The sequence below is a fragment of the Oncorhynchus nerka genome, linkage group LG1, assembly GCF_034236695.1.
Source record: "Oncorhynchus nerka isolate Pitt River linkage group LG1, Oner_Uvic_2.0, whole genome shotgun sequence".
NCBI lineage: Eukaryota > Metazoa > Chordata > Actinopteri > Salmoniformes > Salmonidae > Oncorhynchus > Oncorhynchus nerka.
In genome coordinates, this window is record NC_088396.1 from 20,943,733 (window position 1) to 20,970,033 (window position 26,301).

The 26,301-nt window shown below is 41.9% G+C and overlaps 1 protein-coding gene and 1 pseudogene across 1 annotated transcript; both read right to left on the bottom strand.

The window, feature by feature from the left end:
- Positions 1 to 584: 584 nt before the first annotated feature.
- On the bottom strand, positions 585 to 18,144 carry LOC135560225 (UDP-glucuronosyltransferase-like; annotated as a pseudogene).
- LOC135559503 (UDP-glucuronosyltransferase-like) lies at positions 17,124 to 25,106 on the bottom strand. Its single transcript, XM_029642540.2, has 5 exons — positions 24,054 to 25,106; positions 22,362 to 22,493; positions 20,404 to 20,491; positions 20,009 to 20,228; positions 17,124 to 18,760 (listed from the first exon to the last, which is right to left on the bottom strand). The coding sequence occupies exons 1-5, from the start codon at positions 24,978 to 24,980 to the stop codon at positions 18,472 to 18,474; spliced, it is 1,656 nt and encodes a 551-aa protein (XP_029498400.2). The 5' UTR covers positions 24,981 to 25,106; the 3' UTR covers positions 17,124 to 18,471.
- Between the last annotated feature and the right edge of the window lie 1,195 nt (positions 25,107 to 26,301).

The following is a 26,301-nucleotide window of genomic DNA, read 5'->3' on the forward strand; positions in this document are numbered from 1 at the left end:
CTGGTATGTTCCCAATGTGATTTAATAAGACACACAAAAAAGACAACGATTCGATCCAAGTTGGCTCTTTACAGGTCAAACACCACTGTGAAACACACCCACTTAAATAACATCTCGAGGCATTTACATTGGGTCAATTGAATACATCCAGTCAATTGAATACATAAGATACATTAAAGTCACATTAAATATTACCGACATATTGACATATGGAAAAACCATGAATACAAGTAATATAGGTGTGCAATAAATATTATAAACATGTGAGACAAATGCATCAATCATTTTGCATACAATATTATATAGGGATTTTTTTTTTAAAGCCGCTCCCTGAGAGCAGGACACATTTGATTAAACCACATGGTGGTATTGAAGACACCCAGATCTAGTTTGATCATGGCTATATCTCATTATTTTTTAAATTAATTAAGCTTTATTTAACTAGGCATGTCAGTTAAGAACAAATTCTTATTTACAATGACGGCCTACCCCGGCCAATTCCTAACCCGGACGACACTGGGACAATTGTGTGCCTATGGGACTCCCAATCACGGGCGGTTGTGATACAGCCTGGAATCAAACCAGGGTCTGTAGTGACGCCTCTAGCATTGAGCTTTTTACTGTCAAAATGCCTTTCAAAGACAAGGAGAAATTCTCTCTTGCCACTATATTGTCACGGATCCCCCCGGAACATTCATTATGCACACCTGTCCCCTATTCCCACTGATTAGTACTTGTATAAAGTGTGCCCTTTGGTTTCTATTGGGCTGTCGATTATTGTTCCCGTGTCCACTGGTGCTGTGAGTACCTATGTGTTGGTGCAGCTGTTATGCTATATATATATATATATATATATATATATATTGTGTATTATGGGAATCGTCCTGTGGCGTTCAACAAGGTTTACCCTCGCTCTTTTGTTAGGGTACAGCCCAGTGTTTTTGTATACGTGTTTGTTTTGGGTGTATTAAAAACCCCTATTGTGTATTCCTGCACCTGTCTCCATAATTCTTTATTCCAGCATGACATATACTGGTTGTGTTACCAGGATCTTAAATTGTATAAAAATAAAGTTGTACACTCAATATAAATATATATACACTCCAAACAATTAATTAAGTAAACCTAATAACCAACGTTTTGGTAACTCTGACTGTGCGACTTTATTTTTATACAGTTCAATCTTTGTTGGTTAGCGCCTCTACAAAACAATGTGTGTGTGCGTCAGCTCATGCTTTTTACTAAACCGGATCTTGAATTGGCATCACACATGCTAGACAGGCCAACAGTTGTGAAGTCACACTCCTCCAACAGCACAGTGGCTGACTGTGGAATAAATAGGAGGCTGCGAAGGGGAGGACGGCTCATAATAATGGCTGTAATGGAACAAATGAAATGGCATCAAACACATGGAAACTACATGTTCGATGTATTTGATACCATTCCACTCATTCCACTCCAGCCATTACCAGCAGTTAAGGTGCAACCAACCTCCTGTGGTGGAATGAGACTGTCTTGCTGGCGGCAGGCATTAGGCCTTATTGAGAACAGATACATGAAGTTACTCTGACATTATCCTGAGATATCAAAACAAACAAACATAAAAATGTTATACACAGGGCCTAGAGTGAGCAGTATAGTTACTCTGGACTCTAGGGCCTGATGGCTTGGGCTGGGATTCAATCTGTAGCGCGCTTGACATTTTAAGGTACTTTCTGATTGAGCCAACATTTGCAGCGTTTACTGTGAATGTGATCTCAGCAAACACAGGAACATTGCCTTTAAAAGGCACATTATCGTCGACAGCGCTCTACAGCGAACCTTGGATTGAATCCCGGCCTAGGCCACAGGAAGGACATTCACTCATTCTTCTTCTTCTTCATAGTCTTCTTCGTTCCACAAAACTTGCGGAGGCAGACTTTGCAGCATTTAACGGTGACCATGACAACAATGAGAACTATAGTGAGTAGCAGAGTGAACACGTCCAGACTGTGGTACTGGATCCAGTTGAGGTCGTGAGCGGCGGGTCTTAGGTGTTCCGCTCCGCCGTGGCGCATAACAAACTCCGCCCAGAACACAGCCAGGTCCAGGGGCTCGATGGGACGGTCCTTATGTACCGCTGACAGCTTCAGCATCTTCTCCTTGTAACTGGGGCAGAAGGACAGATGCAACAGGGTTTCCAATCTCCTCATAGACGGGCTGAATTCTAATGAGGAACTCAGACGTTTATTTAAATAATGCATTGTTGACAATATTATATTTGCACTGAAACTCAATATGTAGATCTCAAGTTAGGATTTGGTCCCTGTACTGTTTGCACTGCTATATTTTTATCCTACTTGTCCTGTTTATTTGAGCTTGTGCACTAAAAGTGTCTACACCTCAACAATTTATAACTATTTTTACCAAAAAGGCAAGATTTTAACCTATCTTGGAGTATGCAACATTACTAGCTATTTTTGATGGTCCTCTCATGATGAAAATTATTTGCAGGGATGATGTAGATTCCATTTTAGATTACATGTAGTTACATTTAAGAGGTTAATAGTTATTATTTTCAGTGTATAACATGTCCTTGTAACATTATTATGCTGAACAAAAATGTAAACGCAACATGTAAAATGTTGTTCCCAGAAATGTTCCATATGCACAAAAAGCTTTTTTCTCTCAAATTTTGTGCAGTTTTGTCACACAACACAATGCCTCAAGTTTTGAGGGAGCGTGCAGTTGGCATGCTGACTGTAGGAATGTTCACCGGAGCTGTTGCAAGCTAATTTAATGTTCATTTCTCTACCATAAGCCACCTCCAACGTTGTTTTAAGAAAATGTGAAAATTTAACAGTACGTCCAACTTGCCTCACAACCGCAGACCATGTGTAAGGCGTTGTGTGGTTGAGTGGTTTGCTGATGTCAATGTTTTGAACAGAGTGACCCATGGTGGTGGTGGGGTTATGCTATGGGCATAAGCTATAGACAACAAACACAATTGCATTTTATCGATTGGCAATTAGAATGTACAAAAATACGGTGACGTGATCCTGAGGCCTATTGTGAGGCCCATTTATTTTTAAAGGTATCTGTGACCAACAGATGCATATCTGTATATCCAGTCATGTGAAATCCATAGACTAGGGCCGAATTCATTTCATTCAATTGACTGATTTCCTCATATGAACTGTAACTCAGTAAAATCGTAGAAATTGTTGCGTTTTGCGTTTATATGTTTGTTCAGTATACTTCCTTGTATTATCTTAACATGATGTCTGACCTCTTGTCGTTAATGACCTTATTGAGGGCCTCCACCAGTTTATCTGAGGTGATATCGAACAAATTGAGCACCTCCCCGACACCCCTCACCGCTATGCGATGTACGTTGTCACTCTGGTCACGAACAACGGCAGCATCACCATGGGAACACTGTTACAGATCCCCTCGTAGATACCGTGGATTCCTCCGTGGGTGATGAAGGCCTTGACCTTGGAGTGGCCTAGAACATGGAACATAGAACATTCACCACGAAGAAGAAGATGTATTGTTTCTCTTGCAAAATGGCAACAACAGTAGCATGTGTTTACTGAGAAGAGTACCCCTCTGTAACCCAGGTGGTTTTCATCATAACTATATCATTGTAACATTATCTCTGATGAGGAGACGAAACTAACCCAGCAGATCATTTTGAGGAAGCCACTCCATCAATCTGACATTGTCTGGAATGTTCTCAGGCACCACTCCTGTGTACCTCCACACCACCTGAAAACAGAGAACAGTTTACTTAGCTTATCAAGTCATACAGAATCATCTGCCAATTCTGGATATAGTGGTGAAGGTACAGCACTTTGTAGTGGAATATAAATGTGTGTCTGGAGAGTTAAGGCATAGCTCCAGTGTACGCCACACAAACTGAACATAGAACAGCAGCTTGCCATGACCCTTGCCGTAGTATATGAAGAATGGAGAATATGCAAATGTCATTGAAACTCCATGTAATTACAGCATTCCTCAGAGTTAAGTAAAACGGGGGACAAAGGACTTGTTCTTAGTCTAGATTAGATTAATGGTGGATTGGAGATTAGGCCTATATGCAGCGTTGGGTAGGTAATTTTCTAAATGTAATCCATTAGTTACTATTTACCTGTCCAAAATAGTCATCAGTAACGTAACTTTTAGATTACCCAAACTCAGTAACGTAATCTAATTACTTTCAGATTACTTTCTCCTTAAAAAGGCATGAGAAGAAGACAAAAATGAATATTACCAATTGAATGACATCTATTGCAGGATAAATCCGTGTTAGAGTTTACATAGCTGGCCATAAATGGATGTTGCATTTTACATTACGGGTTGGTTATGTAGGCTTCTTCTAACCAATTGCTTTCTACTATAGATCATTATACAATTAGGCTGTATTGATTTTGTTTTATTAGGATCTCCATTAGCTGACACCAATGGCTACAGCTAGTCTTACTGGGGTCTGACGAAAAATACATTACAGTCAAAAGATTTTACAATTGACATACTGTACATTAACATGTAGTTTGCATGTGTGTGCATCTATCAGTTACACATACATGTCAGTACACACAACAAGTAGGTCATATGGGGGGGAGGCCTTTTGACTGAAGGTGTTGCTTTATTTGTTTTTTTGATATGGAAGGGAGTTCCCTGCAATCATGGCTCTGTATAATACTGTATGTTTTCTTGAATTTGTTCCCGACCTGGGGACTGGGAAGAGACCCCTGGTGGCATGTCTGGTGGGGTAAGTGTGTTTGTCAGTGTTGTATGTAAGTTGACTATGCAAACAATTTATTTCTTATAAAAACAAGAAGTGATGCATTCAGTCTCCTGAACTCTTAGCCAAGAGGGACTGGCATGCATAGTATTGATATTAGCCCTCTGACGACAATGAAGAGCAAAATGTGCCACTCTGTCCTGGGCAAGCTGCAGCTTAATTAGGTCCTTTGCGGCACTTGACCAGACGACTGGACAATAATCAAGATAAGATAAAACTAGAGCCTGCAGGACTTGCTTTGTGTAGTGTGGTGTCAAGAAAGCAGAGCATCTCTTTATCACAGACAGACTTACAATCATTCAATATTTTTTGACCATGACAGTTTAGAATCTAAGGTAACACCAAGTAATTTAGTCTCCTCAACTTGTTTAACAGCCACACCATTCATTACCAGATTCAGCTGAGGTCTAGAACTTAAAGAATTATTTGTACCAAATACAATGGTCTTAGTTTTAGAGATGTTAAGGACCAGTTTAGTACTGGCCACCCATTCTAAAACTGACTGCAACTCTTTGTTCAGGGTTGCACTGATTTCACTAGCTGTGGTTGCTGACGCATATAGGGCTGAATCACCAGTATACATGGACACAGAGGCTGAAATCTAACAGTATAGTTCCCACAATCTTCTTCTTATGAATTTATTTCAACCAATCATCAGTCAATTGTGTCAGTGCAGTGCATGTTGAGAGCCTTTATCTGAAAGCATGCTGGAAGTCTGTTGTTAATTTGTTTACAGATGAATTGCATTGCATTTGAATGATTTTGGCTTCCCTCCAGGCCTGAGGACAACCGCTTTCTTTACATTAAAATCCAGTCTGACCGATTTCCAGTCATTCCAATTAATTTAATACCCTTTGATCTTCAAGAATAGGATTTGGAAATAAGTGGTGGAAAAAGTACCAAAATGTTCATACTTGAGTAAAAGTCAAGAAAACTTCAAAGATAATGACTCAAGTAAAAGTGAAAGTCACCCAGTAAAATACTACTTGAGTAAAAGTCTAAAAGTATTTGGTTTTAAATGTACTTAAGTATAAATCATTTTAAATTCCTTTATATTAAGCAAATCAGACGGCACAAATTGTTTATTTATTTACAGATTGCAAGGGACACATTACAACACGAAGACGTCATTTACAGCATTTGTGTTTAGTGAGTCCTCCAGATCAGAGGCAGTAGGGATGACCATGGATGTTCTCTGTTTGGTGAGTCCGCCAGATCAGAGGCAGTAGGGACGACCATGGATGTTCTCTGTTTGGTGAGTCCTCCAGATCAGAGGCAGTAGGGATGACCATGGATGTTCTCTGTTTGGTGAGTCTGCCAGATCAGAGGCAGTAGGGACGACCATGGATGTTCTCTGTTTGGTGAGTCCTCCAGATCAGAGGCAGTAGGGATGACCATGGATGTTCTCTGTTTAGTGAGTCCGCCAGATCAGAGGCAGTAGGGACGACCATGGATGTTCTCTGTTTGGTGAGTCCTCCAGATCAGAGGCAGTAGGGATGACCATTGATGTTCTCTGTTTAGTGAGTCCGCCAGATCAGAGGCAGTAGGGACGACCATGGATGTTCTCTGTTTGGTGAGTCCTCCAGATCAGAGGCAGTAGGGATGACCATGGATGTTCTCTGTTTAGTGAGTCCGCCAGATCAGAGGCAGTAGGGACGACCATGGATGTTCTCTGTTTGGTGAGTCCTCCAGATCAGAGGCAGTAGGGATGACCAGGGATGTTCTCTGTTTAGTGAGTCTGCCAGATCAGAGGCAGTAGGGATGACCAGGGATGTTCTCTGTTTAGTGAGTCCTCCAGATCAGAGGCAGTAGAGATGACCAGGGACGTTCTCTGTTTAGTGAGTCCTCCAGATCAGAGGCAGTAGGGATGACCAGGGATGTTCTCTGTTTAGTGAGTCCGCCAGATCAGAGGCAGTAGGGATGACAAGGGATGTTCTCTGTTTAGTGAGTCCGCCAGATCAGAGGCAGTAGGGATGACCAGGGATGTTCTCTGTTTAGTGAGTCCGCCAGATCAGAGGCAGTAGGGATGACCATGGATGTTCTCTTGATAAGTGTGTGAATTAGACCATTTTCCTGTCTTGCTAAGCATTCCAAATGTAACAAGTACTTTTGGGTGTCAGGGAAATTGTAAAGAGTGAAAAGTACATTATTTTCTTTAGGAATGTAGTGGACTAAAAGTAGTCGAAAATGTAAAGTAAAGTACAGATACCCAAAAAAACGACTTAAGTAGAACTTTCAAGTATTTAAAAAAAAGTACTTTACAGCACTGTTGGAACTATAGATTGGCCAAATTGTTTTACCTGAGCATAACCCAAAAACAAAGGACTTATTAATTAACCTACTCTGTTATTTATGCTGCGCTCATGGAATGGCATGCTTGAACACTCCTCTTAGAAAGAGGATTCCAAAAGGGTTATTTGGCTGTCCCCGTGGGAGAACCCTTTTTGGTTCCAGGTAGAACCCTACGTGGAAAGGGTTCTACATTGAACCCTAAAGGGTTCTACCTGGACCCAAAAATGGTTATTCAAAGGGTTCTCCTAAGGGGATAGCTGAAGAACCCTTTTAGGGTCTAGATAGCACCTTTTTTTGTACGAGTTTACCGAAAAGTGCTATATGTGAAAAATGCATGCCATATGCTGCATTTACCATAGGCCTATTGTTTACCTTTTTGTTGGTGACACATTGATATCTCGATAAGCAGTTTAAGTCTAGCAAAAGTGGACGAGTTTGAGCATTATCTGTTAGGCCTGTGGACAGTTTTTTTAATCAGCACAAATGAGATTGAGCAACAAAAGCCCCACTCGTGGTCTTCTTAAATTAAACTTGTTTTTAACAATATGGAAGAAAATATCACTGAGGAGTTTAGAAAGGAAGAACTGACTCAAATTCTTATTCCATAGGCTGGGATCTGTACTATGCAGCTGTTGCAAGAGCGTATTTTTCACTGGCTGTCCACAGGTCGCTAAAACAATGATAAGGCAGCTTAAAATAATTGAAAAGTAATCGTAGAACTAATCATCTAGTTTTTCAAACGTTTCTGTAATATGATTACACTTTTTTGCTGCTGGTAACAGATTACAGATACATGTAACAGATTACAAAAAACATGTAACGGATTTCATGTAAATCATTAGTCCCCAACCCTGCCTATATGGTTAGGACGCATAGTACTGTGCTATTACAAACTAACATCTCAACTAAGCTAACAAATGGAATTGTTTTAAGATGGTCATACTATTTATCATTAAGCTATTAGATTTTGAATTTCAGGACCCCATTTGGTATTAAAAAATATATATTAAAAAATGTTATTTGATAAAATATTGAATTTGGCCTTTACTACTACAGCCCATAGAAACGCATTCATTCATAAATATAAAAAAGACAGTAAAAACATAAATCATAAGGAATAAGGGTTTAAAGTGTCTGTCCTATATCTAGGAGATGTAAGAAAGCTCAGGAAATATGTTGTCAGTTGTTGATGTCTACAGAAGACATAGAGACTGTATACTTAAAGATTGTGTTGGTCAGAAATGGTTAACTGTGGGAAACATAATGTAATAGACAGACGATGGATGCGTTCCAAATAACACCCTATTCCCTATATAGTGAACTACTTTTGACCAGCTGTGAACATATCAAGACCATTTCGAGGACAGCTTTTTTCCATCTACGTAACATTGCACAAATCAGAAACTTTCTGTCCAAAAATGATGCAGAAAAATTAATCCATGCTTTTGTCACTTCTAGGTTAGACTACTGCAATGCTCTATTTTCCGGCTACCCGGATAAAGCACTAAATAAACTTCAGTTAGTGCTGAATACGGCTGCTAGAATCCTGACTAGAACCAAAAAATTTGATCATATTACTCCAGTGCTAGCCTCTCTACACTGGCTTCCTGTCAAAGCAAGGGCTGATTTCAAGGTTTTACTGCTAACCTACAAAGCATTACATGGGCTTGCTCCTACCTATCTCTCTGATTTGGTCCTGCCGTACATACCTACACGTACGCTACGGTCACAAGACGCAGGCCTCCTAATTGTCCCTAGAATTTCTAAGCAAACAGCTGGAGGCAGGGCTTTCTCCTATAGAGCTCCATTTTTATGGAACGGTCTGCCTACCCATGTCAGAGACGCAAACTCGGTCTCAACCTTTAAGTCTTTACTGAAGACTCATCTCTTCAGTGGGTCATATGATTGAGTGTAGTCTGGCCCAGGAGTGGGAAGGTGAACGGAAAGGCTCTGGAGCAACGAACCGCCCTTGCTGTCTCTGCCTGGCCGATTCCCCTCTTTCCACTGGGATTCTCTGCCTCTACCCTGTTACGGGGGCTGAGTCACTGGCTTACTGGGGCTCTCTCATGCCGTCCCTGGGGGGTGCGTCACCTGGGTGGGTTGATTCACTGTTGTGGTCGGCCTGTCTGGGTTGGCGCCCCCCTTGGGTTGTGCCGTGGCGGAGATCTTTGTGGGCTATACTCGGCCTTGTCTCAGGATGGTAAGTTGGTGGTTGAAGATATCCCTCTAGTGGTGTGGGGGCTGTGCTTTGGCAAAGTGGGTGGGGTTATATCCTTCCTGTTTGGCCCTGTCCGGGGTGTCCTCGGATGGGGCCACAGTGTCTCCTGACCCCTCCTGTCTCAGCCTCCAGTATTTATGCTGCATTAGTTTATGTGTCGGGGGGCTAGGGTCAGTTTGTTATATCTGGAGTACTTCTCCTGTCCTATTCGGTGTCCTGTGTGAATCTAAGTGTGCGTTCTCTAATTCTCTCCTTCTCTCTTTCTTTCTCTCTCTCGGAGGACCTGAGCCCTAGGACCATGCCCCAGGACTACCTGACATGATGACTCCTTGCTGTCCCCAGTCCACCTGGCCATGCTGCTGCTCCAGTTTCAACTGGCCTGGGCCCTAGGACCATGTCCCAGGACTACCTGACATGATGACTCCTTGCTGTCCCCAGTCCACCTGGCCATGCTGCTGCTCCAGTTTCAACTGTTCTGCCTTACTATTATTCAACCATGCTGGTCATTTATGAACATTTGAACATCTTGGCCACGTTCTGTTATAATCTCCACCCGGCACAGCCAGAAGAGGACTGGCCACCCCACATATGCTCTCTCTAATTCTCTCTTTCTTTCTCTCTCTCTCGGAGGACCTGAGCCCTAGGACCGTGCCCCAGGACTACCTGACATGATGACTCCTTGCTGTCCCCAGTCCACCTGACTGTGCTGCTGCTCCAGTTTCAACTGTTCTGCCTTATTATTATTCGACCATGCTGGTCATTTATGAACATTTTAACATCTTGGTCATGTTCTGTTATAATCTCTACCCGGCACAGCCAGAAGAGGACTGGCCACCCCACATAGCCTGGTTCCTCTCTAGGTTTCTTCCTAGGTTTTGGCCTTTCTAGGGAGTTTTTCCTAGCCACCGTGCTTTTACACCTGCATTGTTTGCTGTTTGGGGTTTTAGGCTGGGTTTCTGTACAGCACTTTGAGATATCAGCTGATGTACGAAGGGCTATATAAATAAATTTGATTTGATTTGATTTGGTGGAAGAGTTAGTTTACAAAAATATTTTACATTTACACTGAACAAAAATATAAACGCAACATGCAACAATTGAATGATTTTATGAGGAAATCAGTCAACTGAAAAAAATTAATTAAGTCATAATCTATGGATTTCATGTTACTGGGCAGGGGTGCAGCCATGGGTGGGCCAGATCCAGCCAATCAGAATGAGTTTTTCACCACAAAAGGGATTTATTACAGACATAAATATTCCTAAATGTCATCAGCTGTCCGGGTGGCTGGTCTCAGACGATCCCGCAGGTGAAGAAGCTGGATGCGGAGGTCCTGGGCTGGCGTGGTTACACGTGGTCTGTGGTTGTGAGGCCGGTTGGATGTACTGCCAAATTCTCTAAAATGAAGTTGGAGGCGGCTTATGGTAGAGAAATTAACATGAATTTATCTGGAAACAGCTCTGGTGGACATTTCAAATCAAATCAAATCAAATTTTATTTGTCACATACACATGGTTAGCAGATGTTAATGCGAGTGTAGCGAAATGCTTGTGCTTCTAGTTCCGACAATGCAGTGATAACCAACAAGTAATCTAACTAACAATTCCAAAACTACTGTCTTATACACAGTGTAAGGGGATAAGGAATATGTACATAAGGATATATGAATGAGTGATGGTACAGAGCAGCATACAGTAGATGGTATCGAGTACAGTATATACATATGAGATGAGTATGTAGACAAAGTAAACAAAGTGGCATAGTTAAAGTGGCTAGTGACATAAGAATGCAGTCGATGATCTAGAGTACAGTATATACATATGCATATGAGATGAATAGTGTAGGGTAAGTAACATTATATAAGGTAGCATTGTTTAAAGTGGCTAGTGATATATTTACATCATTTCCCATCAATTCCCATTTTTAAAGTGGCTGGAGTTGGGTCAGTGTCAATGACAGTGTGTTGGCAGCAGCCACTCAATGTTAGTGATTGCTGTTTAACAGTCTGATGGCCTTGAGATAGAAGCTGTTTTTCAGTCTCTCGGTCCCAGCTTTGATGCACCTGTACTGACCTCGCCTTCTGGATGATAGCGGGGTGAACAGGCAGTGGTTTGGGTGGTTGATGTCCTTGATGATCTTTATGGCCTTCCTGTAACATCGGGTGGTGTAGGTGTCCTGGAGGGCAGGTAGTTTGCCCCCGGTGATGCGTTGTGCAGACCTCACTACCCTCTGGAGAGCCTTACGGTTGAGGGCGGAGCAGTTGCCGTACCAGGCGGTGATACAGCCCGCCAGGATGCTCTCGATTGTGCATCTGTAGAAGTTTGTGAGTGCTTTTGGTGACAAGCCGAATTTCTTCAGCCTCCTGAGGTTGAAGAGGCGCTGCTGCGCCTTCTTCACGACGCTGTCAGTGTGAGTGGACCAATTCAGTTTGTCTGTGATGTGTATGCCGAGGAACTTAAAACTTGCTACCCTCTCCACTACTGATCCATCGATGTGGATAGGGGGGTGTTCCCTCTGCTGTTTCCTGAAGTCCACAATCATCTCCTTAGTTTTGTTGACGTTGAGTGTGAGGTTATTTTCCTGACACCACACTCCGAGGGCCCTCACCTCCTCCCTGTAGGCCGTCTCGTCGTTGTTGGTAATCAAGCCTACCACTGTTGTGTCGTCCGCAAACTTGATGATTGAGTTTCTGTGGCATTGTACTGTGTGACAAAACTTTACACTTTGGAGTGGCCTTTTATTGTCCCAAGAACAATTACTTGTTCCTTATCTTTTATTTCTTATTCTTGATTAGGGGCTTGAAGGTAACCACTTCACTGTAACTACACCTATTGTATTCAGTGCATGTGATTAATAAAATGTGATTTGATTTTAAGGTGCACCTATGTAATGATCATGCTGTTTAGTCAACTTCTAAGAAGTAAGAAAAAACAACCACATATCACAGTTATTGCAAGTAGACCCTTCTCCGAAATATCTGCAGAACCACACACACGACGAACCAAACACACGATGAACCAAACACACAATGAATTGTGGTCCTTCACTATGCAATGGAATTGTATGTACATACAGGCAAAAAACAAAGAGCATCTGCTGTGTGAAACCTTACCTCATGGGGCTCATCAATATTTCACATTGAACAATATAAACAGACAAGGCATCAAATTATTTAACTCACATTAAAAAAATGTATGTCTAAATTCCACAGATCAGTATTAGAACAGTCTTTGGTCTGGTTAGCAAAACATTAACTGAAGGAGGGAGGGTGAAGTTGTGAAAGGATACCATGCCTTGATAACACACCCTGTATTCATAGAAGATAAAGGCATGATAAACCCAACAACAATCACAGCTAAAACCAACCGTTACCCCACAGAACAATCCCTGCAGAGTAGTTTATCTTCCTGTGGTTTGTCGGGTAGGAACTAGAAGGGCCCCTCAGTTCCTCTGTCAGATTATAGTGGCCACATTCCAGGAAGAAATAACATGTCTGTCCTAAATGGCACCCTATTACCCAAATAGTCAACTACTTTTGACCAGGGCCCAAAGGATTCTGGTCAAAAGTAGTTCACTATATAAGGAATAGGCTACCATTTGGGACACATTAATGCTGTTCCTGGCTCAGGTTTCACTGGCTGAACACAGTGTTTAGAAAAGAGAGAGAATGGAGGGTAGTACATAGAGGGACATTCCCAAACATTCCCAAAGTGAATGTTGAGCAGAAACTCTATTTGAATGTTTTTCTTTGTATTTTTTGGGGTTGGGGGTATAAATGCCACAGTAGTGAATCTATCCCTTGAGGTTTCTGGACCTGGTTCCAAATAGGGTGCACAGCTATGCACAGTTGAAGTTGTTTGTTTTAAAACATACTCTTATGAGACTCACCGCTGGAAGTGGAGCTCTTTTACCACAGTTGACGCTTCCAATAATGACCATGTTGGGCATCCTGGGTTTGGGATACTCAAAGGAGTAGTCATACCTCAGCAGCCAGATCGTCCCGTGACCCAGCAGTTCCCTGTACGTCATGTCCTTATCTAGGTACATACTGGTCAGCTCGTCAAAGCTGGCAAACATCAACCCTCCCTAGGAAATCCATGTGGTCAGTGTTGCCGGAGAATAAGCGTGGTACGTAGGATGGGGGAGTGGGGCACTGGGCAGCCTTCTCATCCAGCCCACAGGGGATCCCCCTCAAGAAGTACACCGCTGGGATGTTGAAGGAGTCAGTGATGATGGATCCACAGGGTAGGAAGGGGTCGGTCAGCATCAGCTGAAGTATTTCTCCTCTCAGTTGCTGCATCAGGAGCTCGTCATACAGCAGACCCTCACAGCCTTTCACCTGCATGGTGGTGAAGTGAACCAGGTGCTGCACATTCACGAATATGTCCATTACATCCGGAGCCTTGAGGAATGCAGCGTCCTTCAGTTTGTTGACGTTCTCGTCCAGCTGTGCCTTGCTGTAGGGGACCCTGAAGGTATCAGCCCTGGATGAGGATGGATGTGTCAGGGACCAGCACAATCATCTCATGGCCTCTGGCCGCCAGCTCCTTCACCAGCAGCTTCATGCTCAGCCAGTGGCTCCCGTCTACAGGCATCACCAGGACCTTGTCACCCCAGCCTAAGCCTCTGCATGATGTTGCCTCCACCCATTATGCTGTCACCACCATGCTTCACCGTAGCAATGGTGCCATGTTTCCTCCAGAAGTGACACTTCTCTTATCAGACAAGAGAATCTTGTTTCTCGTGGTCTGAGAGTCTTTAGGTGCCTTTTGGCAAACTCCAAGCGGCTATAGTGTGCCTTTTACTAAGGAGTGGCTTCCGTCTGGCCACTCTACCACAAAAGCCTGATTGGTGGAGTGCTGCAGAGGTGATTGTCCTTCTGGAAGTTTCTCCCAACTCAACAGAGGAACTTTAGAGCTCTGTCAGAGGGTCCATCGGATTCATGATCACCTCCCTGACCAAGGCCCTTCTCCCCTGATTACTCAGTTTGGCCGGGATTCCAGCTCTAGGAAGGGTCTTGGTGGTTCCAAACTTTTTCCATTCAAGAATGATGGAGGCCACTGTGTTCTTGGGGACCTTCAATGCTGCAGAAATGTTTTGATACCCTTCCCCAGATCTGTACCTCGACACAATCCTGTCTAGGAGCTCTACGGACAATTCCTCATGGCTTGATTTTTGCTCTGACATGCACTGTCAACTGTGGGACCTTATATAGGCAGGTGTGTGCCTTTCTAAGTCATGTCCACTTAATTGAATTTACCACATGTGGACTCTAATCAAGTAGAATCATCTCAAGGATGATCAATGGAAACAGGACGCATCTGAGCTCAATTTTGAGTCTCATAGCAAAGCGTCTGAATACTTATGTAAAAAGGTATTTCTACAAACATGATTTCAATTTGTCATTATGGGGTATTGGGTGTAGATTGCTGAGAATTTTTTTTTAACATCCATTATAGAATAAGGCTGTCACGTAAAGGAATGTGGAAAAAGTCAATGGGTCTGAATATTTTCCAAAGGCACTGTATAGGATCTTAATTTGACCATTTTCTCACAGCAGGAAAATAATCCCGTAGCAACCAGAAATTAGAATTATTGAATGGATTATCATTTATATTTTTGTAGAGACATTTTAGGACAAATCAAGTCTGACATTTTAAAGTGTAAACTACAAACTTTAGAAGCTTTTTTAAACCTTGAATACACTACAAGTTTGCATTTCCTGCAACAACAGGCTGATCAAATTAAGATCCTAGGCCAATTGTCGTAGCAGTAGTCGTGTTCACAACTGAAGAGTATAGCCCGTTTGCCTTTCACTATTAGCTTAATTGGATATTGTTGTATGTGTAAGCAATACCTAAGTTAGCTATATAAAGTACCAGATAGACCATTTACAGTAACTACTGTTCATTATTGCTCAGTAAATAAACACCATCAGCCGACTGAAGATCTAGCTAAGTAGCTACAGAAAGTAATGGAGAAATTTGACCTTTCCGCAGCAGGTAGCTCTGGTCAGGCAGCTTCATCTTATAGCAGGCTGAGGGACTAACTTACTTCCACTAGCTACAACTATCTAACATGAGTATAGTCAGAAGCCAGCAAGTGCAAGCCAACTTTGTTCAGTTGTTGTTCAGTTTGTTCTATTGGCATGCAAACTTCCTAAAAAGTTCTGCATCTTAGCTAACATTAGTATTTTTATCTTCCAGTATTACTCAGTCTAATCTGTGTACTTCCGGGTATAAACAAAAAACAAAAATTGAATAAAAGTGGTTGTGTTTCCCGTTATTCCACGTACAATTTTGATACAATAAATTAGAAAATAATGCAATTTCAAATTCAGAAACAAAAAATAAATATGGAGCCATTTTTTTTTTTTTTTTTAACTCTCCTTTTTTGACTTGGAAATAATAATACCCTAACTAATACATCCCCAGCCCACTTCCTTTCCCTCTAACCTAACAGCCCCATAAATAATAATACCCTAACTAATACATCCCCAGCCCACTTCCTTTCCCTCTAACCTAACAGCCCCATAAATAATAATACCCTAACTAATACATCCCCTTCCTTTCCCTCTAACCCACCCCATTCCTTTCCCTCTAACCTAACAGCCCCATAAATAATAATACCCTAACTAATACATCCCCAGCCCACTTCCTTTCCCTCTAACCTAACAGCCCCATAAATAATAATACCCTAACTAATACATCCCCAGCCCACTTCCTTTCCCTCTAACCTAACAGCCCCATAAATAATAATACCCTAACTAATACAGCCCCAGCCCACTTCCTTTCCCTCTAACCTAACAGCCCCATAAATAATAATAACCATAACTAACCTAACAGCCCCATAAATAATAATACCTAACTAATACATCCCCAGCCCACTTCCTTTCCCTCTAACCTAACAGCCCCATAAATAATAATAACCCTAACTAATACATAAATAATAATACCCCTAGCCCACCCTCTAACCTAACAGCCTTTCCCCTCTAACCTAACAGCCCCATAAATAATAATACCCTAACTAATACAGCCCCAGCCCACTTCCTTTCCCTCTAACCTAACAGCCCCATAAATAATAATACCCTAACTAATACAGCCCCAGCCCACTTCCTTTCCCTCTAACCTAACAGCCCCATAACAGCCCCATAAATAATAATACCCTAACTAATACATCCCCAGCCCACTAACCTAACAGCCCCATAAATAATAATACCCTAACTAATATAATAATACCCTAACTAATACAGCCCCAGCCCACTTCCTTTCCCTCTAACCTAACAGCCCCATAAATAATAATACCCTAACTAATACATCCCCAGCCCACTTCCTTTCCCTCTAACCTAACAGCCCCATAAATAATAATACCCTAACTAATACAGCCCCAGCCCACTTCCTTTCCCTCTAACCTAACAGCCCCATAAATAATAATACCCTAACTAATACAGCCCCAGCCCACTTCCTTTCCCTCTAACCTAACAGCCCCATAAATAATAATACCCTAACTAATACAGCCCCAGCCCACTTCCTTTCCCTCTAACTGCAATGAAAAGGGACAAAGATGCAACTTTGTATTTCAATTTATTTGTAGATTTTTTCTCACTTGAAACATTATTACAAACATAATGAAAAAGTACTGTACAACAAAAAAACAATCATTACTGAAATGAAAGCTAGACAGAGCATCGGAAATTCCAAAAACGATGGAAGCCCCATAACAGCCCCATAAATAATAATACCCCAACTAATACATCCCCAGCCCACTTAACCTAACAGCCCCATAATACAGCCCCAGCCCACTTCCTTTCCCTAACTAACTACATTTTGCTAATTTTGACGGCGAGGAAATATTAAAAAAATGTCAGTGGTGCTCTCTGGATCTTGATGAAGACCGAATGAGGCCCAGGCAAAATGACACACCTGCCATAGCTTTTTACTGTCAAAATGCCTTTCAAAGACAAGGAGAAATTCTCTCTTGCCACTATATTGTCACGGATCCCTCCGGAACATTCATTATGCACACCTGTCACCTATTCCCACTGATTAGTACTTGTATAAAGTGTGCCCTTTGGTTTCTATTGGGCTGTCGATTATTGTTCCCGTGTCCACTGGTGCTGTGAGTACCTATGTGTTGGTTCAGCTGTTATGCTATATATATTATTGTGTATTATGGGAATCGTCCTGTGGCGTTCAACAAGGTTTACCCTCGCTCTTTTGTTAGGGTACAGCCCAGTGTTTTTGTATACGTGTTTGTTTTGGGTGTATTAAAAACCCCTATTGTGTATTCCTGCACCTGTCTCCATAATTCTTTATTCCAGCATGACATATATTGGTTGTGTTACCAGGATCTTAAATTGTATAAAAATAAAGTTGTACACTCTATATATATATATATATATATATATATATACATTCCAAACAATTAATTAAGTAAACCTAATAACCAACGTTTTGGTAACTCTGACTGTGCGACTTTATTTTTATACAGTTCAATCTTTGTTGGTTAGCGCCTCTACAAAACAATGTGTGTGTGCGTCAGCTCATGCTTTTTACTAAACCGGATCTTGAATTGGCATCACACATGCTAGACAGGCCAACAGTTTTGAAGTCACACTCCTCCAACAGCACAGTGGCTGACTGTGGAATAAATAGGAGGCTGCTGAGGGGAGGACGGCTCATAATAATGGCTGTAATGGAACAAATGAAATGGCATCAAACACATGGAAACTACATGTTTGATGTGTTTGATACAATTCCACTCATTCCAATCCAGCCATTACCAGCAGTTAAGGTGCAACCAACCTCCTGTGGTGGAATGAGACTGTCTTGCTGGCGGCAGGCATTAGGCCTTATTGACAACAGATACATGAAGTTACTCTGACATTATCCTGAGATATCAAATCAAACAAACATAAAAATGTTATACACAGGGCCTAGAGTGAGCAGTATAGTTACTCTGGACTCTAGGGCCTGATGGCTTGGGCTGGGATTCAATCTGTAGCGCGCTTGACATTTTAAGGTACTTTCTGATTGAGCCAACATCTGCAGCGTTTACTGTGAATGTGATCTCAGCAAACACAGGAACATTGCCTTTAAAAGGCACATTATCGTCGACAGCGCTCTACAGCGAACCTTGGATTGAATCCCGGCCTAGGCCACAGGAAGGACATTCACTCATTCTTCTTCTTCTTCATAGTCTTCTTCGTTCCACAACACTTGCGGAAGCAGACTTTGCAGCATTTAACGGTGACCATGACAACAATGAGAACTATAGTGAGTAGCAGAGTGAACACGTCCAGACTGTGGTACTGGATCCAGTTGAGGTCGTGAGCGGCGGGTCTTAGGTGTTCCGCTCCGCCGTGGCGCATAACAAACTCCGCCCAGAACACAGCCAGGTCCAGGGGCTCGATGGGACGGTCCTTATGTACCGCTGACAGCTTCAGCATCTTCTCCTTGTAACTGGGGCAGAAGGACAGATGCAACAGGGTTTCCAATCTCCTCATAGACTGGGGCTGAATTCTAATGAGGAACTCAGACGTTTATTTAAATCATGCATTGTTGGCAATATCATATTTGCACTGAAACTCAATATGTAGATCTCAAGTTAGGATTTGGTCCCTGTACTGTTTGCACTGCTATATTTTTATCCTACTTGTTCTGTTTATTTGAGCTTGTGTCCTAAAACGTGTCTACACCTCAACAATTTATAACTATTTTTACCAGAAAGGTGACATTTTAACCTATCTTGGAGAATGCAGCATTACTAGTTATTGTTGATGGTCCTCTCATGATAAAAATGACTTTCAGGGATGATGTAGATTCCATTTTAGATTACATGTAGTTACATTTAAGAGGTTAATAGTTATTATTTTCAGTGTATAACATGTCCTTGTAACATTATTATGCTGAACAAAAATATAAAACGCAACATGTAAAATGTTGTTCCCAGAAATGTTCCATATGCACAAAAAGCTTTTCTCTCAAATTTTTGTGCACAAATTTGTTTACATCCCTCTCAGTGAAGATTGTCTTTGCCAAGATAATCCATCCACTTGGCAGATGTGGCATATCAAGAAGCTAATTAAACAGCATGATAATTATACAGGTGCATCTTGAGCTAGGGACAATAAAAAGCCACTCTAAAATGTGCAGTTTTGTCACAACACAATGCCTCAAATGTCTGAAGTTGAGGGAGCGTGCAATTGGCATGCTGACTATTGGAATGTCAACCAGAGCTGTTGCAAGCTAATTTAATGTTAATTTCTCTACCATAAACTGCCTCCAACGTTGTTTTAGAAAATTTGGCAGTACGTCCAACTTGCCTCACAACCACAGACCATGTGTATGGTGTTGAGTGGTTTGCTGATGTCAATGTTTTGAATAGAGTGCCCCATGGTGGTGGTGGAGTTATGCTATGGGCATAAGCTATAGACAACAAACACTATTCCATTTTATCGATTGGCATTTTGAATGCCCAAAAATATTTTGATGAAATCCTGAGGCCCATTTTCTATTAAAGATATCTGTGACCAACAGATGCATATCTGTATTCCCAGTCATGTGAAATCCATAGATTAGGCCCTAATTTATTTCAATTGACTGATTTCCTCAATTGAACTGTAACTCAGTAAAATCGTAGAAATTGTTGCATGTTGCATTTATATTTTTGTTCAGTATACTTCCTTGTATTACGTTAACATGTCTGACCTCTTGTCGTTGATGACCTTGTTGAGGGCCTCCACCAGTTTCTCTGAGGTGATATCGAACAAAGTGAGCACCTCCCCGACACCCCTCACCGCCATGCGATGTACGTTGTCACTCTGGTCACCGAACAATGGAAGCATCACCATGGGAACACTGTTACAGATCCCCTCGTAGATACCGTGGGTTCCTCCGTGGGTGATGAAGGCCTTGACCTTGGGGTGGCCTAGAACATGGAACAGAGAACATTCACCACGAAGAAGAAGATGTATTGTTTCTCTTGCAAAATGGCAACAACAGTAGCATGTGTTTACTGAGAAGAGTACCCCTCTGTAACCCAGGTGGTTTTCATCATAACTATATCATTGTAACATTATATCTGATGAGGAGACGAAACTAACCCAGCAGATCATTCTGAGGAAGCCACTTCATCAATCTGACATTGTCTGGAATGTTCTCAGGCACCACTCCTGTGTACCTCCACACCACCTGAAAACAGAGAACAGTTTACTTAGCTTATCAAGTCATACAGAATCATCTGCCAATTCTGGATATAGTGGTGAAGGTACAGCACTTTGTAGTGGAATATAAATGTGTGTCTGGAGAGTTAAGGCATAGCTCCAATGTACGCCACACAAACTGAACATAGAACAGCAGCTTGCCATGACCCTTGCCGTAGTATATGAAGAATGGAGAATATGCAAATGTCATTGAAACTCCATGTAATTACAGCATTCCTCAGAGTTAAGTACAACGGGGGACAAAGGACTTGTTCTTAGTCTAGATTAGATTAATGGTGGATTGGAGATTAGGCCTATATGCAGCGTTGGGTAGGTAATTTTCTAAATGTAATCCATTAGTTACTATTTACCTGTCCAAAATAGTCATCAGTAACGTAACTTTTAGATTACCCAAACTCAGTAACGTAATCTAATTACTTTCAGATTACTTTCTCCTTAAAAAGGCATGAGAAGAAGACAAAAATGAATATTACCAGTTGAATGACATCTATTGCAGGATAAATCCGTGTTAGAGTTTACATAGCTGGCCATAAATGGATGTTGCATTTTACATTACGGGTTGGTTATGTAGGCTTCTTCTAACCCATTGCTTTCTACTATATTTGTTCCCGACCTGGGGACTGGTGGCATGTCTGGTGGGGTAAGTGTGTTTATCAGTGTTGTATGTAAGTTGACTATGCAAACAATTTATTTCTTATAAAAACAAGCGATGCAGTCAGTCTCCTCAACTCTTAGCCAAGAGGGACTGGCATGCATAGTATTGATATTAGCCCTCTGACAACAATGAAGAGCAAAATGTGCCACTCTGTTCTGGGCCAGCTGCAGCTTAACTAGGTCCTTTGTAGCACTTGACCACACAACTGGACAGTAATCAAGATAAGATAAAACTAGAGCCTGCAGGACTTGCTTTGTTTAGTGTGGTGTCAAGAAAGCAGAGCATCTCTTTATCACAGACAGACTTACAATCATTCAATATTTTTTGACCATGACAGTTTAGAATCTAAGGTAACACCAAGTAATTTAGTCTCCTCAACTTGTTCAACAGCCACACCGTTCATTACCAGATTCAGCTGAGGTCTAGAACTTAAAGAATTATTTGTACCAAATACAAATGGTCTTAGTTTTAGAGATGTTAAGGACCAGTTTAGTACTGGCCACCCATTCTAAAACTGACTGCAACTCTTTGTTCAGGGTTGCACTGATTTCACTAGCTGTGGTTGCTGATGCATATAGGGCTGAATCACCAGTATACATGGACACAGAGGCTGAAATCTAACAGTATAGCTCCCACAATCTTCTTCTTATGAATTTATTTCAACCAATCATCAGTCAATTGTGTAATTGCAGTGCATGACTAAGCTAACATATGGAATTGTTTTAAGATGGTCATACTATTGATCATTTAGCTATTTGATTTGGAATTTTAGGACCCCATTTGGTATTAAAAATATATATAAAATATGTTATTTGATAAAATATTGAATTTGGCCTTTACTACTACATCCCATAGAAACGCATTCATTCATAAATATCAAAAAAGACAGTAAAAACATAAATCATAAGGAATAAGGTTTTAAAGTGTCTGTCCTATATCTAGGAGATGTAAGAAAGCTCAGGAAATATGTTGTCAGTTGTTGATGTCTACAGAAGACATAGACTGTATACTTAAAGATTGTGTTGGTTAACTGTGGGAAACATAATGTAGTAGACAGACGATGGATGCGTTCCAAATAACACCCTATTCCCTATATAGTGAACTAATTTTGACCAGCTGTGGTCAAAAGTAGTGCAATATATGGAATAGGGTGCCATTTGGGCCAGCATCGAGGTGTCTTTACCCTCTGAGGGATCTTGCTGAAGGCATCAAAGAACTGCTTGGCTTTCTCCTCAGGCATCTGAGAGATCATAGAGCCCAGGGTGAAGACCACGAAGCCATCCTCTCCTGACTCATCCACAAACTCCTGCAGGTCCTGTTGAGGCACGGGGGAAGAGTTAGTTTACAAAAACGTTTTACATTTATACTTATCAAAAATATAAAACGCAACATGCAACAATTTAAATGATTTTATGAGGAAATCAGTCAACTGAAATAAATTCATTAAGCCCTAATCCCGGGATTTCATGTTACTGGGCGGGGGCGCAGCCATGGGTGGGAGCCACGCCCACCCACCACTTGGGAGCCACGCCCGTCCATTGGGGAGCCAATCAGAATGAGTTTTTCCCCACAAAAGCCCTTTACTACAGACATAAATACGCCTAAGTTTCATCAGCTGTCCGGGTGGCTGGTTCCAGACGATCCCACAGGTGAAGAAGCCGGATGTGGAGGTCCTGGGTTGGCGTGGTTACACGTGGTCTGTGGTTGTGAGGCCGGTTGGATGTACTGCCAAATTCTCTAAAACGATGTTGGAGGCGGCTTATGGTAGAGAAATGAACATAAATTTATCTGGAAACAGCTCTGGTGGACATTTCTGTGGCATTGTACTGTGTGACAAAACTTTACACTTTGGAGTGGCCTTTTATTGTCCCAAGAACAATTACTTGTTCCTCATCTTTTATTTCTTATTCTTCATTAGGGACTTGAAGGTAAGCACTTCACTGTAAGGGCTACACCTATTGTTTTCGGTGCATGTGATTAATACAATTTGATTTGATTGAAGGTGCAGTACATCCAACTGGCCTCACAACCACAAATCACAGTTATTGCAAGTAGACCCTTCTCCGAAATATCCGCAGAACCACACACACGATGAACCAAACACACAATGAATTGTGGTCCTTCACTATGCAATGGAATTGTATGTACATACAGGCAGAAAACAAACAGCAACTGCTGTGTGAAACCTTACCTCATGGTGCTCATCAATATTTCACATTGAACAATATAAACAGACAAGGCATCAAATTATTTAACTCACATTAAAAAAATGTATGTCTAAATTCCACACATCAGTATTAGAACAGTCTTTGGTCTGGTTAGCAAAACATTAACTGAAGGAGGGAGGGTGAAGTTGTGAAAGGATACCATGCCTTGATAACACACCCTGTATTCATAGAAGATAAAGGCATAATCAACCCTACAACAATCACAGCTAACCCTATCCCTTACCCAACAGAACAATCCCTGCAGAGTAGTTTATCTTCCTGTGGTTGGTAGGGTAGGAACTAGAAGGGCCCCTCAGTTCCTCAGTTAGATTATAGTGGGGGGTATAATTGCCACAGTAGTGAATCTATCCCTTGAGGTTTCTGGACCTGGTTCCATATTGGTTGCATAGCTACGCACAATTGAAGTTGTTTGTTCTAAAACACACTCTTATGAGACTCGCTGCTGGAAGTGGAGCTCTTTTACCACAGTTGAAGTTGTTTGTTATAAAACACACTCTTATGAGACTCACTGCTGAAAGTGGAGCTCTTTTACCACAGTTGAAGTAGTTTGTTCTAAAACACACTCTTATGAGACTCACTGCTGAAAGTGGAGCTCTTTTACCACAGTTGAAGTTGTTTGTTCTAAAACACACTCTTATGAGACTCACCGCTGGAAGTGGAGCTCTTTTACCACAGTTGATGCCGCCAATGTTGACCATGTTGGGCATCCTGGGTTTGGGATACTCAAAGGAGTAGTCATACCTCAGCAGCCAGATCGCCCCGTGACCCAGCAGTTCCCTGTACGTCATGTCCTTATCTAGGTACCTACTGGTCAGCTCGTCAAAGCTGGCAAACATTACTGTGCACAGGTAGCTCTCCAGACTGTACATGAGCATGTTCTTAACCCTCCCTAGGAAATCCATGTGGTCAGTGTTGCCGGAGAATAAGCGTGGTACGTAGGATGGGGGAGTGGGGCACTGGGCAGCCTTCTCATCCAGCCCACAGGGGATCCCCCTCGAGAAGTACACCGCTGGGATGTTGAAGGAGTCAGCGATGATGGATCCACAGGGTAGAAAGGGGTCAGTCAGCATCATCTGAAATCTTTCTCCTCTCAGTCGCTTCATCAGGGGCTTGTCATACAGCAGACCCTCACAGCCTTTCACCTGCATGGTGGTGAAGTGAACCAGGTGCTGCACGTTCACGAATATGTCCATTACATCCGGGGCCTTGAGGAATGCAGCGTCCTTCAGTTTGTTGACATTCTCGTCCAGCTGCGCCTTGCTGTAGGGGACCCTGAAGGTCTCAGTCCTATAGTAGTCAGAGGCCTGGATGAGGATGGATGTGTCAGGGACCAGCACAAGCATCTCATGGCCTCTGGCCGCCAGCTCCTTCACCAGCAGCTTCATGCTCAGCCAGTGGCTCCCGTCTACAGGCATCACCAGGACCTTGTCCCCCTGGACAGGCGCTGGACACAGAGCAAGGCAGCACAGCAGAACCAGCAGTCCCAGCCTAAGCCCCTGCCTAAGTCCCAACCCTGGCCCCAACCTCAGCCCCTGCCCCAGCTTCAGCACAAGAACACCCTTTCGCCAGCCCATGTCTCTCTGACTCTCTGCTCAGTTACACAAGCTGTTTTGTGAGAAGGAAACTACCTCCCTGAAGTCTGGCACTGAATGCTACTGAGAGGGGGCTGGACCTCAGACTAAACTGTGTGTGTCTGGGTCTGCCTTTGCAGGCAGGCTGTTATATAACCCCAGTCAGTCCTTCCTGTTGACTAAAGTCTATCAGCAGGCTGAATGGTTCAGGTTATTGATGACATGGAGAGGATTAGCTCGCTAGTCATTTCAGTGTGACAGCCTTAACATATAGCGCTGAGTTGGTTCTGGGTGCCGATATTAGCTGCCTATTGACTAGTGACTTTTTGTGAAAGTATAACAGTTATACTTATGATCAGTAAAACATTGTATTAACAAGTACTGAAACCAGAAAAGTAAGCATCACTCATTTAAATGGGCTCTGTAAAAATTTTTTTTTTTTTTTTTAACACAACACTCTTTAATAATACAGCATTCTCCTTTTTTCCAATAGTCCTCATATTGCTATAGTTGAATTGATGGTTTTCTTAGTTCTACAAAATAAACTGTTATTCTGTTATTCATAAATGTCCCATTGAGTAACATGACATTAGCTATGTTTACAATAACTTGTCCAGTGATTTTTTGTTGTTGTCTGCATTTAAAAAGTTCGCATCGAAAATAGATGCGACAATTGCCTGGTAAGGTGCTTTTCCATTTAACTACCTTGTCGATAAAAACAACTGGACATAATGGCGCTACACCTACACATTTTTTTTAAAAACACGCAAAAATCTAGTGTTCAATAATAATGTAATGGTTGTTTTCATGACCCATTTAAGGCAAATTGAGCATGAATAAATTGGCGACAGCCTGTATGCCCTCCTATAGGAGGTAGGCTACAGAATGCAATAATGTACTCATATGTGCCATATTTGAACAATTCTCATGTGCAAACGTATCGCCAAGGTCCATGCCATGTTGAAACGTCCACTCTTGTAATTCTGAAATAATTGGATGTTGAAAGTTGCCAGCCAACCAGAAAAGCATGGGGCAGCAATTTAGGCATTCTGGGAAGTCAGGACACAGTCCTGCACAGAAACATAATTTTATAGTTGACATTTGTTATTTAGCATGTAGCAGACATTTAGAATGAAATGAGAAGTGACGCGTTATAGTTCCTGATACATCACGTGCCCCGTGTACCTTCAAAATTATTAGGCAATCATAATATATTTTAAAAAGAAAACGTTTCCATGATCATTTGTCGCAATAAAGAAGCTAGACAAAATAAAAATACACTCCTGTCGAATGGATAGGAAATGGATTATATTGCTGCCGTTTC

Excerpts from the sequence above, each read along its gene's own strand:
- LOC135559503 (XM_029642540.2), bottom strand. The coding sequence starts at position 24,980 with ATGGGCTGGCGAAAGGGTGTTCTTGTGCTGAAGCTGGGGCAGGGGCTG. Across the intron at positions 20,492-22,361 it reads TCAGCAAGATCCCTCAGAGG|GTGGTGTGGAGGTACACAGG; the intron begins GTAAAGACACCT and ends CTCTGTTTTCAG. Across the intron at positions 20,229-20,403 it reads TCCTCAGAATGATCTGCTGG|GCCACCCCAAGGTCAAGGCC; the intron begins GTTAGTTTCGTC and ends TCCATGTTCTAG.